Source organism: Peromyscus leucopus, chromosome X (assembly GCF_004664715.2).
Source record: "Peromyscus leucopus breed LL Stock chromosome X, UCI_PerLeu_2.1, whole genome shotgun sequence".
Classification (NCBI taxonomy): domain Eukaryota; kingdom Metazoa; phylum Chordata; class Mammalia; order Rodentia; family Cricetidae; genus Peromyscus; species Peromyscus leucopus.
Window position 1 is genome coordinate 65,189,381 of NC_051083.1, and position 14,585 is coordinate 65,203,965.

A 14,585-nucleotide genomic window follows, 5' to 3' on the forward strand; every position below is an offset into this window, starting at 1 on the left:
CTGACTGCAAAAAATTCTTCCTATCTTTGCCTCAGGGCCCATTCATTAAAAAAATCACCTTAGCTCAGAATGGGTCCAGGACCCCCTACCTAGATCACTAGATCAGTTCTCTCTCTCTCTCTCTCTCTCTCTCTCTCTCTCTCTCTCTCTCTCTCTCTCTCTCTCTCTCTCTTCTTCATGAATCTACACATCAAAAACCTTTATTTCGTTGTTGGGACGGGGTCTCAAGAAGTCCAGGCTAGCCTTGAACTCATGATCCTCTTGCCTCCACCTCCAAAGTGTTGAGATTGCAAGTGTAAGTTACTGTGTTCAACACTTTGGATAATTTGTTTGTTCATTCTTTCATTTAAGACAGGTTCTTGCTATGCATTTCAGGCTGGCCTCACTCTAAATGCTACAAGGGCTGGAATTACACCACACCAAGCTCTTACTTGGGATACTTTTAAAGTAATCCAAGATAGCCTGTAGTTTCTTTTAAATGTATTCTAATGCAGACTGCACCCTTTTAACGTTTTTTTTTTATTTTTAAAAATTACATGTACATGTATGTGCCTATGCACATGTGTGTGGGTGCCTGTGGACACCAGAAGAGGGCATCAAATCCTCTGGTGCTGGAGTTGTAGGCATATGTGAGCCAATGTGGGTGACAGGAACAAAACTTGAGTCCCCTAGAAGGGAAATACTCACTCTTCAGCACGAGCCATCTCTCCAGCCTCTGGACTCCACCTTTTGCATTTGTGGGTCCACTACATCTGGTTGATAACTTGCATCTGTGTTCTCTGTTACTGAGAGCATAATATTACTTTTGAGTGCCTACATGTCTCAGGCATTGTGCTTGGCCCTGGAGGTTCCCTCTGAGCTAAAGAGGCACAGCAGGGCCAAGCCGCGATGTTCTTCCAAACTAAGAATTGCTACAGGAAGGTAGCACAGGGCGCACATGGGAGCTTAAGAGTAGGGCCTTGAATTGCCCTGAGTTGTGGGGAATCTTGTTTACTCATTTTATGGTAACCCTGAATTTGAACTTGCAGCTCAGCGGGGTCTCCAGCAGGAGGCGCAGCAAAGGCGCGGAAGGGTAGGATTGGGGGTTCAGTCACTACCGGAACCTGGGAAGGCGGCCAGCGCCTGCTGCGTGTGAAAACTGCAAGCAACTACGCCATTTAATAGGCAAGAAGGAGGCCGAGCGCTAGAGCCCCAGAGGGACCGTGGGGTTCAGGTGAGGGGCAGAGGAGCAGGGGCTCGCGGCAAACAGGCACCTGCTCGCCAGGTCCTCTCCACCCAGCCTGTCGTCCTGGCTACCGCCAGTTCCCACCCCGACTGCCGCTCTTCCTGATAGAGTATTTTGGAACAGGGCACAGGACAGAGCGAGGAAACACCTGTTTCCAACAAGAAAAGAGGTGGGGGGAAGCCCCCACCAGGCTTCCAATGGCCTCTCATCAAGCTTGCTCTCTTGAGCCTTGTAAAAGTGTGCCCAGAAAGCCATGGAGATCATTTTTCAAAAAGATCGCTTTCTATTTCTCACCCCCCCCCCCTTCTATGCCTAAACCACAGCATCTCTTTTTTAAAAGTCTTCTTTCCCCTCTGGGGTTTCCCGCTCCTCCCCAAACCCCTAAAGCCTTCCCCCCCACCCCCTCCCGGCTTTGGTGTCAGCAGGGACCTTAACCACCTCTCAGTCCTTACTGTTGCAACTGCATTCGGCTTCAGGATCTTTTTTGCTTCCTCAGCCCCTGTGGACCTACAGGTGGGGAGTGGGACTAGGGAACAGCGGAACAAAGGAACCGGAGCGCCCCTGTCCCGGGCCAGACACCCCTTCCGCAGCCTCTTATGGGCCAGAGAAGAAGGGCTCAGCGGCTCGAGGACGCCCTCCCCGAGCCCCGGTCTCAGGCACTTTCCCCGAGGGGAGCAACCAGAGGATGCATGGGAGGTGGGGATGGCCCTTGCAGCAGACCAACTGGCAGACCCCTACGGAACCGGCCTGCGTGGCCGTGGGCGCCGATGGCCTCCACGTACTGGGCTCCGTTATTTCATCAGCAGTTTAAGAAAACCTGCCAAAAGCAGTTATGCCTCACTGCAATGTGTAGCTTTTTCCTGCCATTTTTTTTTTTCATAATAAAAGAGGGAGTGAAGCTCGCTCGCTCCCCCCTCCACCCCCCTCTCCCAAAAAGAGCCAAATGGATACGAGAAGGGGGGAAAAAAGGAAAGAACCCACACACCAATCTCTGAGGGGATGCCAGTGAGGTGTGGCTTGTATTTAAATATCCAATATGTCAATGGAAGGGGAGTGGGTACGTATATAAAGTGCCGTTTGCATCTGATAGCTCCACGAAGCCAGCTATGAGAGGCCAGGAGAGATGGATGCGGAGGGGAAGCCGCACTTTAACTGAGAGCAAGGTCAGGAGCGCGCTGCCCCACGCTCCCCGCCGCTAAGAAGTTCCTTGGACGCGAACAGACGTGTGCTGCAGCTGGGCAGAGCACGGAGCCTAGCAGCGACGAGCGAGCGAGCGAGCGCCGCCGACCAGCCTGCGCCCGCCGCGGGGAGAGGCAGTTCGCGCCCCGCGGCCCCGGCTCGACCCGCGCCGCCGCCAGCCCCGCCATGGCGGAGGTGGGGGGCGTTTTTGCCTCCTTGGACTGGGACCTGCACGGCTTCTCCTCGTCTCTGGGGAACGTGCCCTTAGCTGACTCCCCGGGTTTCCTGAACGAGCGCCTGGGCCAGATCGAGGGGAAGCTGCAGCGCGGCTCGCCCACAGACTTCGCCCACCTGAAGGGTATCCTGCGGCGCCGTCAGCTCTACTGCCGCACAGGCTTCCACCTGGAGATCTTCCCCAACGGCACGGTGCACGGCACCCGCCACGACCACAGCCGCTTCGGTGAGGACGCGGCCGGGAGGAGAGGGAGGCGGGTGGACCGCGTACTGGGGAGCCGACGGCGCGGTGCTGTAGCGCAGGGGCCCACTGAGTCTCCCCGGGTCGGGTGCCGTCCGGGCCCGTCGGGGCGGGACGCGGTGGCAGGGCCCTAAGGCTCTCGGCGACCCGGGGGGCCCCCCGCGCCCCGCGACGCTCCCCGGAGGGGGCGGAGGCGCCTTGCGGTGCGGCCTCTTCCACCCGCTCCACCCTCCCTCCTCCGGGACCTAGGGGCTCCTCGTGAGAGCCCAATGTCCAGCCTCGGATGGAAGCAGGTGGAGCTGGGAGAGGAGCGGGAGTCCTCGCCTAGGAGGCAAGGGGATGAGGCTGGCAGAGCCTCGAGGGTGGCAGGCCCCTAGCAGCTGTTCGCTCAGAGCAGGAGCCTTCACGGGCCATGGGCGTGGTGGCCGGTGGCCCACACCCGGATCACTTTTATATGGCAGGGACCCCGCAGCCATGGTACTAGCCATCCTCGGAGTGGCTCTGCCCAGGGTAGGAGCCAATGCAGGCAGCACGGCATGAGCCGGGTACCTGAAAATCTAGGAAAAACTCGCGTACCCATCGCATAAGGACACAAGTCTTGGGCATCTTTTGCTCAGAACGAACTCCTTGCCCACGTGAGGAAAGTGTCCTGAGCCCACTGTCAGCCCCAGAAACAGGTGTCCCTTGGGCCCAGGACAGGGAATGTCTAATCTCCAGGCAGGATTGCCTCTGCCTGCCCTGAACTATACAGATTGTCAGAGCACCCAGCTGCCTGCCTACATACAGAACTAATTACACGATTAATATAAACCTCGATCTGCGACAGAAATCTTTAGGTTTTTAAGCAAATGTATTCCCTCCTCAATAATTTGCCATTTTTATTTTCAATTTCCTATCGTCTATTAAGCCATCAAACAGGTGCTGTGACAGTTACCCTTTCTCCTCCCCCATCTCTCAATGTCCTCTGCTTCCTCCCAAAGTCCTTGTAATGCAAGAAGGGCATTTTCTCCGCCTACCCTCAAGCAAGACATGCTTCATTTCCCCCATCCTTCCCATCTTCCCATTCTACATGCTTTTCTAGAGCTGCATCTGGAGTACTCAGTTTTTTAAAAAGAAGAAAAAAGAGAAAGAGAAGAAAAGAAAAGAAAATGGAGACGGGGGCGGGGAGGGGAAGACAAGGGCCAGCTTAAGGCCAAGCCTAGCAAACTACTAGGACCAGGGTTGGTCTTCCTTGCTGGGAGCAGGCAGGAACCCTAATGAGGTCTATGTCATCTTGGAAAAATGCACTCAAACAGAGCTGGAGTACAGTAGGTTGGGAGGGGTAATGGAGGGTGCAGGTGTCTGTATAAACTTGCAGCAGGTCCTCAAAAGGGTGATGAGGTGGGGTGGGAGGAGAGGGAGTGTTCACTTGGCTTCTTTCCCTTCCATCGTTTGAGATTGTGCAGTCCCCTTTTGTTCTTCTTCGTAAGGAGTGGGACTCCCACCCCGAACTCAGAGGCTCTCAGAAATGGCCTCAAGATATTGGACTGGTTCATATAGAAAAAAAGAAGCGCATCTATGTGTAGGTATTTATATGTATAAAAGCAAAGTCATGAAATGATGGTGAAATGTGGGGGGGGGGCGGGGGGAGATCGGTGAAATGGAGCCACTGCTCCCAGCTGCTCTAAGTGTTGGTCTGACTGTGTGCCTGAGCTGAGCGCAGTAATCCACAAGGTCAACATAAATTAGTAATAGGCTCTTGGGATAAGTGGTCTTTAATTGCCTCCCTAAAGACACATCTTGATTTCTTTTCATCTCGAAGACCTGCTAAGGGTGTTAAGTTTAAGGAGAAACCAAAGGAAGTAAAGCTGGCCGAGAAAGGGATGTTTGCACTGCTGCTTAACTGGCGGCTTCAGTTTGGGGTTGGCCTTTTCGAAAAAAAAAAACAAGCTTCCTGAGACCACCTCCACATCACCTTTCCTCCTTCCCTGATCTCTTGGCAGTTCCGTGTATTTCCTGTAAAGGAAATGATAACTGGTCAAAGCTGTCTCTTCGTAGCCTCCCCTGCCAACTTTCAAACACACTCTTATTCAGTTTAGCTTTTGGCACAGGACGAGGTGGTGTTTGAGTTTGCTCACACTCTCCGCCCTCCACATTTGAGTTAATCAGCCAGAGTATTCAATAAATTGAAACTTTAACATTCCATAAGTGCTTTAGCAGTCAACATTCCAGCAGGGTAAAGTAGGCCAGACTTAAGATATAAAATATTATAGATTTCTGCTTGGGGGGAGGAGGGAGTCTCCGAAGACCATGTAAAGTAAATAGCTATTTGTTGTAATTGGAGAGCAGGGCCCCCAAGGATTACCCTGGAATCCATGTGTTCTAAACAAGTCAGGCTGAGCCCAAGTGCAGCCCCGACTCCAAATAATAACCTGTTGGCACCGCACATGCTCCCTGCTCTCCATCTGCAGTCGGTAGCCAGGAGTGTTTCAGTCCCCGCCTGGCTGGTGGCATTTACATGAGGTTCACAGGGAGCCTGACATTCCTGAGGGGCACCTGTGGACTGACAGAGCAGGGCTTGGGAGCCAGACTGGAGGAGAGGCCACTGCCAGGTGGGACGGAGCAAGCTGCTGCAGCTGCTTTGGGTTTTGAGCGAGCTGGTTGGTAGTTGGCAAAGGGCCAGGGCAGCACTGTCTTGGCCCCGATGGGTCTGACAGGATGGCGGAGGGAACCAGATTAAATGACACATTAGCCAGTCATCTAGCTAGGTCCTGAAACAGTGGGGCCCAGGACAGATCCGTTTTGATTGAGGCCCTGGGGAGAGAGGTGTAAGAGGAGAAGAGTCTGGAAACTGTCAAGAAAAATGCCAGAGCATAAGGTGGGCAGGTCAAGATGAGGCAGAGGAGATGGAGGTCCTTGGGCCTCGAAGGGGTAAGAACTGATGACAAACTTTGTCTACTTAATACTTTGCCTCAACACTTTGCTGTTAACACCCCTGTCCAGCTGTAGCTGGGAAAATATGAAAATGGCTTGTTTTCTCTCCCCTTTCATGCTGGCTGGGATTCAGGAGAAGGTTTAGAAATATCTGTTCCATCATCATGTGCCACTGGGTTCCCACAGTCTGAATCCAACTAATAGGAAAGTTGGCAAAAGCAAATGATGCCCAAAGACAGCTGGGCAGGGATGATTCCAGCTGTTGGAGACCCCTGTTACTGGACACAACCCAAGCGACATCCTGTATGATCTGTCCTTTGGCATCAGGGTTCACAGAGAGTTGGAGAAAAAACTGTGGTGACTCAAATGGCCACACCTCTTGAGTTTCATGATTTGTTCTCACACCAGGACTCTGGAAGTGAGATCACAGGCTGCCCTCTGCTACTTAATGAGCTCAGAGTCGTCTGAGACATAGGATACTTAGAGAAAGGGGCAACTGCTGTGATTGGAGGCTCAGAGGTAACCTGCCTTAGCAAAGCAAAGATCTTTAGTAGCAAGAATTGGTGTCCCTCAGAGTTTAGCACCCAGAACAGAATCAAAGAATGGCTTACGATCTCCTTGCCAGATAGGCCACTCTACTTTGAGCATGCTTCTGTTTTTCCAAAGCCCTCTCGAGACACAGACAGACACAGCCCCCCAGCATGATCCTGGGACGTGAGCAGAGTGGTAGAGCAGTCTCTTCTCTAAAGTTAGTAACTAGATCTTTCTGAATACAGCCTGCCCCCACTTTTGTTTTCTATCTTACACTAGGTTTTAATATATTTTCAATTTTTAAAAGAGCATCAAGGTGCACAATCTGTAATCCCAATGCCTAGGAGATGGAGTAAGAGGATCAGGAGTTCAAGGTCATCCTTAGCTGCATAGAGTGTTCAATTTCCAGGCCAGCCTGAACTAGGTGAGACCATGTCTCAAAAACAAAAACAAATTTAAATGATTTAAGACAGTGTTTCACTATGTAGCCCAGGCTGGCCTCAAACTTGGAACCCTCACCTTTCAGCCTCCTAATCCCTGAGATTATGGGCATATGTCAATTTACCTGGTGTTCGTTTGTTCTTTTGTTTTGGTTTTGTGTTTTCCAGCACAGGCTGGCCTATCTTCCTGCCTCAGACCCACATGTATTAGCAGTACAAATGTATGCCTCCACACCCAGATAGTATTTCATTTTTATCTGACCTGTTTTACATTAGCTCTTTGAAATTGTATTTTTCCTTGTGTGCGTTGGGGAGGAAGGAGAAGCAGCAGTGCGTATGTGGAGGTCAGGGGACGACTTTCAGGAGTCAGTTCTTTCCTTCTGTCATGAGTCCCAGGGGTCAAGCTCAGGTTGGAGGCTAGGCAGCCATTGCTTTTATCCGCTGAGCCACCTTGCCAGTCCTACCTTAACTTTAAAAATTAGTGTGCGTGCGTGCGTGCGTGCGTGTGTGTGTGTGTGTGTGTGTGTGTGTGTGTGTGTGTGTGTGAGAGAGAGAGAGAGAGAGACAGAGACAGAGACAGAGACAGAGAGACAGGGAGAGGGAGAGAGAGAGACAGAGAGAAGGAGTGAGGGGGTGGGCCAGGCATGTCTGCCACCCACAGCCACAGCCACCCGCCTGCCTGTGTGAGGAAGTTCTCTCCTTCTACCACGGTGGGGTCCTGGAACTGAATTCAAGTGGGCAGGTTTGGAAGCAGGTGCCCTTACCTGCTGAGCCACTTGTCACCTCTACATTAGCTTTTCAATAATCCTGCTAATCACCGTCATAATGAGCTAACTGCTCAATGGAATCCCAGAAGCCATTGCTATTTAAGTTTCGCTGGGCCATACTGGATCATGTCTGTCTCTATAGAGACAGACAGACTTATATATAATTAAAATACATGCAACATGCTTGGGTCCTGGGTTCACTCTTCAACACCAAAACAGAAAAAAAAAATTGGGCCGGGCGGTGGTGGCGCACGCCTTTAATCCCAGCACTTGGGAGGCAGAGCCAGGCGGATCTCTGTGAGTTCGAGGCCAGCCTGGGCTACCAAGTGAGTTCCAGGAAAGGCGCAAAGCTACATAGAGAAACCCTGTCTCGAAAAAACCAAAAAAAGAAAAAGAAAAAAAAATTGTAAGTGCACAAAAATACAAAAGTATGTACACTCTCAAGAAAATCCACAGGGCTAGGTAGATAGTGATAGATGACTTACCTGGCATGGGCAAGGCCCGGAGTTCAGTTCTGAAGTGGAGGGTGGATGGAGGTAGGATACAGAGATGTAAAGAGGGAGCTAGATGATGGGAAAGCCCTCAAACAGTGCAACTATGGTAAGGGGCCAGGAACTAAGGGGTGAAGTTAGCTGTGTGCATGTGATGCTCACCCTCCTTCAGCAAAACCCCAAACACAAACTTTTTGTGAAGCTCATTTTGGGGACCAAGGTACAATAGTTTCTTTGCCTATAGTTATGCGTATTCTGTTGAAGCCAGCCAGTTTTCCAACCTTTTGAAACCTCTTTGGCTCTTGAGTATCTCATCCCTCTCACCTGTGTGGCCTCTGGGGCGAAGGGAAGCCGTGCTCCTGTGTCCTCTGATGAGTTGTTTATTAAAATGTTTAATAAGGCAGAGCCTCTTTCAGAGCAATTGAAAATTTGTGTTCACTAAGTCGATGGTTGGTTGGTCACATCATCACGTCTGCCCTTCCTTCCTTCCTTCCTTCCTTCCTTCCTTCCTTCCTTCCTTCCTTCCTTCCTTCCTTCCTTCCTTTCGGCACATGGCATTCTCTTCCCGAAACCATCTGCACTGTGCACTGAGAGCTATTAAGAGTCAGGAGCCTGATGAGACACATGATTCAGAAGTCCAAGACTTGCTGCGCATGTCTGAGGACTAGAGGTCAGTCAGTCCCTGGAACCCATGACAGAGAGAAGTGGTTCCCCAAAACTGTCCTCTGATCTCCACATCTGCGTGTCAAACACAGCACACACAGCAGCAACAATAATAAACAACTGTTTAAAAGCTACTGACAATCAGAATAAGGGTAAGACTAGGAGGATTTGAATATGGAAAGCAGAAGACCAACCCTCCAGGGTCCCATAGACTGGCGGCAGAACTGTAGATCCTTCTAAGAGATCAGAATGAGCCATACAAACACATACCCGCAAAGCTCCCATGACTGACTGACTCCCTACATTGCCAGGCTAGCCACTAGAACTTCACAGAAAGCTCCCCACTGGGTTTTTCAATCTGACTGCAGAATGCAGTGCTTCTAAGTTTTCACTTTAGCACTTGGGAGACAGAGGCAGAAGGTTAGCCTGGGCTACATTGCCAGCTACTTTCTCTCTCATTAAAAATAAAAAACAAGCTTTATTACATTTATGTATTTATTTACCTATGGTGTGTGTGTGTGTGTGTGTGTGAGAGAGAGAGAGAGAGAGAGAGACAGAGACAGAGACAGAGACAGAGAGAGAGAGAAAGGGAGACAGAGAGAGAGAGAGACAGAGAGACAGAGACGGAGGAGAGACAGACAGACAGAGACAGAGAGACAGACAGAGAGAGAGAGAGAGAGAGAGAGAGAGAGAGATGCATGTGCCATAGCACACAGTCAAGGTCAGAGGACAACTTGCAGGAGTCAGTTCTCTCCTTCTATCATGTGGATGCCAGGGAACGAACTCAACTCTTTGGACATGGCAGTAAACACTTTTACTACACTCCCAGCGATCTCGACAGCCTCAACTTTCTTATCTTTGTGAGATGAGTTCTCCCTCCTATGTAGACTATTTAAAATATTACCTTTAATAATTGTGCTTTGCCATGAAAAGACAGCTAGGCGTGTGAGCTCAGTGTACGCTTTCAGACGGTTGAGTCCAGTGTGTGGTCTCTGCTGACAGTGTGTTAGAGGGAGGAATATCAAAGAATCCAGTAGGGCAGTGGTGGCCCATGCCTTTAATCCCAGCACTTGGGAGGCAGAGGCAGGCAGATCTCTGTGAGTTCAAGGTCAGCCTGATCTACCGAGTGAGTTCTAAGACAGCCAGGGCTGTTACACAGAGAAACTTTGTCTCAAAAAACCAAACCAAACAAAAAGAAGAAGAGGAGGAAGAGGAGGGAGAAGAATCTAGTTGTTCATTTAGTTTCTGTGTCCTGTTAGCCTCTTCATAATTGATTTTTTTTCTCATGGGATAAATGAAAACATTTTCAAATCTTCACCTCTAACCTTGTCAGTGAAAAGGACATTTCTAATTTCTTCCCTTTCCCCTTAAAGTTGCAACATCTCAAATCAGTTTGGAGTCCACTACTACCTGCCAACTCAGCCGTGGCTCAACTTTAAATTCTCGAGAGAGGGCAGGAGATTGACAGGCTGGTCAGTTTGGGGCTGACCAAGCTGCGAATGCTTTTAGGCCAGCTCTTCCCTCCTGCCATAAACAGGGTGCACAAACTTAGTGCCTGGCCTGTGTGGCATTCGTTAGTCAACTACATGCAGTTGACAGTTTTCAAGGACTTGAGAGCTGAGAGGGCAAAAAGTACACTCAGCTTAGAGGGCAGCGAGGGAACGCAGGTGGGTGCCAGGGAGGAGCAGGGTGGCTTGGCACTGGGAACACTGCTTGGCCATTTCTTGAAAGTGTGGTATTCCACTACACTGATGCTGTGACTATGGAGTATTTGTTAGAAAGCCTTCCCATGGTTTCTTCACGCTAGCCTACCTAAGAGGCCTGGGGGTATAACCTAGTGATAGAGCTCTTTCCTAGCATGCCCTAAGTTCCAAGTCCAGCACCACAAAATAAAGAAAATCACAGGGTTAAGTGGAGGATAGGATTGTTTTCCCATTTTACACATGGGAAAACTGGGGCTTGGAGAGATTGAGTACTTTCTCTGGGGTTTTCATTTCTTGCTGAGAAGGACGGGTTCACGGGTTCATCAGATGATCCTCCATGGATACCCAGGTCTGCCTGTAGTTCTTGTTACCTAACCAGCTTTCTCCAAGCTCCATGTTGGTAACAGAATGGTGGTGTACTTTTTGTCCCAGGAATTCTGGAATTTATCAGCTTGGCTGTGGGGCTGATCAGCATCCGAGGAGTGGACTCTGGCCTGTACCTAGGAATGAATGAGCGAGGAGAGCTCTATGGATCGGTAAGTTTCAGCTTTTCTATTTATCAGAGGCTATTACCACCAGTGTTTGGACAGCCTAAGGCAAAGGATAAAATTGTTTATCTAGCACTTGAAAGCCCTTTTATGACTGTAAAGGATTGGCGGCATCTTCTTCTTCCCGGCTGCTCAGGGCTATGCTCCATAATGCCTTCGCTCGTTCAGCCCTCCATCCAAACAAGGATTTCTGTGATATCCTTGTGCTTTTACCTTTTTCATCAGAGGGCCTGCTAGTGCCGTGATAACAGGAAGCCATGCTGGTTTGTCAGTAGCCGCTCAGGCTTTGCGGCATTAACACTTCTAAAGAGCACATCTTAGTTTTAATGAGTACCCAGAGCAGGAGCTGATGAGCAGGCACAAAAGAACACACAGTGAAAGAGCCAGCCTTCCAATAAGAATTCTGAAGTTAGCAACACAGCCCACCCCCCACCCTCGATTTCCAGATTGCTTCAGCTGAACCCCAAAGGCCAAATAACACCAACAAATGAAGAATGAAGGTCTTAGGGACTGGTGACAGTCCCAACTCCTAGCTAGGAATGGGCTGGCTGCAATACATTTTCTATGTTCTGGAAGCTAGCCCAGCACTGGGACATGGTAAGTGACTTTGCTGACCTTAACCCTTTCAGGGGATCCCAGTATCCTGGCTCGGACCTTTGAGTCACATAGCATGCTTTCTGGCTGGCTGCACCCCCAGGAAATCAGAACACATTTTTCTCTGACACCTAGAAGATAGGCCTGTCCCCAGCACTTGGTATCGGGCCCCCCAGCGAACAGTATGGTGGCCCGATCATGTATGAAAAGGACCAGAAGCAGGAAACCCAGGAGCTGCCAGCTTCAAGTAGCCAGATTGGAGGAGCTTTTCAAGGAGATTTTTTCTGAGCTTTCCAACTGACAGGCTGCTCATTAGGGGAGATCACAACTCACCTCCCATGCAGCTTTATATAGACCCATGGCCTTTGCCTGCCAGTTGATGTGGGTGACTGTAATCTCAATGCATTCAACATTATTAGCCCTAAGAAGGAAGTGAGCTCGGTGGGTGCCAGAGGGGCATTGGAAGGCCATGACAGAAATTCTGGGGTTTAAAAAGCCAGCCAAGGCCAGCTCCTCTAAATCCCTTCCCTTCAGGAAAGATCCCACTCAAAACATTTTGTGTGGCTCGTGAAGGAGGCTGAAGAAGATACAATCAGGAGGGTTTTGTGCTGCTTGGAAGAAAGATTCCCTTGGTCACACAGGGAGACAGGACTGAAATTTTCTAATCTCGATGTGCTGTTGCTATTTCAGGGTTTTTCCACCAGCAAACTGGGATGGGAAGAATAGTCATATAATGGGCTCTGCTTTATTTTCTCACCCTCACAGAAGAAACTCACACGTGAATGTGTTTTCCGGGAACAATTTGAAGAAAACTGGTACAACACCTATGCCTCCACCTTGTACAAACACTCGGACTCGGAAAGACAGTATTACGTGGCCCTGAATAAAGACGGCTCACCCCGGGAGGGATACAGGACTAAACGACACCAGAAATTCACTCACTTTTTACCCAGGCCAGTAGATCCTTCTAAGTTGCCCTCCATGTCCAGAGACCTCTTCCGCTATAGGTAATGGACCTCTGTGACCCATGTACTCTGTGGCCATGGTTGGCTCTGCAAACACTATACTCGTAGCTTTTCAATCCTTCCTTCCTATCAATTAGATAACAGAGAAGCACTTACTGTTCAACTTGACCCAGCTGTCCCCTTGTTCGAAGTGTATGTATATCAAGGTTGGGTTATTTTGGGGAGGGACATGGGAGGAGGGGCGGGCCAGAGGGAGTCTTGTATATACTTTTCGCTTTACTCGTGTTCTTTCCCATGAGGTGGCAGGGCAAAGAACAGGGGCCCCCACTGAGGGCCAAGGCTGTCTTGCCTCACAATCTACCCAGATACTTTGAGATGGGGTGCAAATGAAAGACCAAGGAATCTGCCACAGATGCTACCTACAGAGCTTTGGGACAGTGTCCTTTGGCCATCCCTCGGGGCTCCAGCCCTGCTGCAAGCCGTCCTGCCCTGGCTCTGCAGCTCTCATTCGTCCTGACATGCAGTTTTCTTGCCACCGAAGTGGGAGGGATGGGGTAGGTAGTAAGGAAATGATATTAAAATGTAAGCATGGATACTGTGCGTAAGGACAAACTATTTATGAAATGTATATGCTATTTATTTTATATATTTATTTATTTCAAAATAATTTTATTTTTAATGAGAGATGCTATGACTGGATTTTCATCAGAAAGAATAAGGTCCTACTGAAACAGGAAAAAATGAGTTATTAAAGGCTTTTATTGGCAATAAAATTGTCTTTATATTATAAACCAGTGTCTAATTCTATTGATTTGTGCATTCAGTAGAATGAAAGGCTGGCCAGATTTATTCTCTCTAGGTCATTAGAATTCCTGATGGCAGGCTCATGCAGCTTGGGCTGGGTGACTCCATCATCCAGTGTGGCAGAATTATCTAAGGACTTTCTTCAAGACCTAGCCCACTTTTCTGGTCCTATGACTTATTGGAACTTTAAGAAGGAAGGCCTCAACCAACAGCTCTTAATGAAGCTCCCATTTGTAAACATTTAGGATTGGGCATAGAGGAACCCTCTTTAGGACTTAATGAGGGCCCTGAGCCCCAATGGCAAAGATGTAATTGGTGGACCTTTACCTCAGATGTGAAGGTAAAGCAATTTAAAATAGTACTCAGCAAGGAGAGGAGTTTTTGAGCCAATCAGCTTCCCTTTAAGAAGATATTATCCTCCTGGCTGTGACCACCCCCAGCATCTCTGGCCAGGGCTTCTCCTGGAGGACTCTGGGAAACTGTCAGCACATCCCCTTAGAGCAGCAGTGCTCAGAGCTCATGGTCTCTTGCCCAGCAGCTTCATCTGGCAACTGCTCAGAGATAGAAATCAGCAGAAATCTGGGGCATGGCCAGACACCTTGCATGGTATCAAACTTTCCAGGGAACTCCTAAGCACAGCATGATACAATTTGAGAACTAACACCCTAAAGAGACTTTGGTTTTGCAACCAAATGATTCATAAGTGAATTGGTTGCATAGTGTTAGTCCCAAGAAGGAGGCATACCTCAGAGCGCTCTCCCAGATCAGTCCTAAGGTAGCTTGTCTTCAAATCCCTGGACTCTTGACTGGTGTTTCCAGAAGTAGGGGTAGAAGAGATTGGAATCAAAGGGAGAAATAATCTTGTTGGGCACACAAACAGTATGAAGGCCTGGTGAGCAAAGGTCTAGGATTTAGGATCGTTCTTCCTCATCCTGCCCCTCATATAAGCATTGACTATTTTTCTAATTAATTGAATGTGTGAGTCAGACTGATTATATACCAGCTCATTTGCAAAACAAACCGGTAGTATTGAATAGATCAATGGTGAAATGCTTCTTAGTATGTGCCAGGCCCTCAATTCCATCCCCAACACTGTCTCCAGCACCATAGAAAACCAAAACCAAAAGAGCTATAAAAGCTCACCCAAATTTAGGTGTCCAATAGAGAAGCCACACCTATGGGGACACATACCTGACATACCAAATTTGACTGTGTGGTGAGAACTATTCTGAGGGCTGGGACTATAGCTCAGTGGAAGAATCCTTACCTCCCATTCATGGTTCAGTT

General features: G+C 49.2%; 1 protein-coding gene and 1 pseudogene across 1 annotated transcript; both read left to right on the forward strand.

Annotated features, from left to right (window-relative positions):
• Positions 1-2,036, forward strand: part of LOC114704868 — a 54,476-nt pseudogene extending 52,440 nt beyond the window's left edge.
• Fgf16 (fibroblast growth factor 16) lies at positions 1,656-13,278 on the forward strand. The gene is made up of 3 exons (XM_028886403.2): positions 1,656-2,864; positions 10,820-10,923; positions 12,295-13,278. The coding sequence occupies exons 1-3, from the start codon at positions 2,591-2,593 to the stop codon at positions 12,538-12,540; spliced, it is 624 nt and encodes a 207-aa protein (XP_028742236.1). The 5' UTR covers positions 1,656-2,590; the 3' UTR covers positions 12,541-13,278.
• The last annotated feature ends 1,307 nt before the right edge of the window (positions 13,279-14,585 follow it).

Coding starts and splice junctions, on each gene's coding strand:
- Fgf16 (XM_028886403.2), top strand. CDS start 2,591: ATGGCGGAGGTGGGGGGCGTTTTTGCCTCCTTGGACTGGGACCTGCAC. Junction 2,865..10,819: donor CCACGACCACAGCCGCTTCG/GTGAGGACGCGG, acceptor TTTTTGTCCCAG/GAATTCTGGAATTTATCAGC. Junction 10,924..12,294: donor GAGGAGAGCTCTATGGATCG/GTAAGTTTCAGC, acceptor TCACCCTCACAG/AAGAAACTCACACGTGAATG.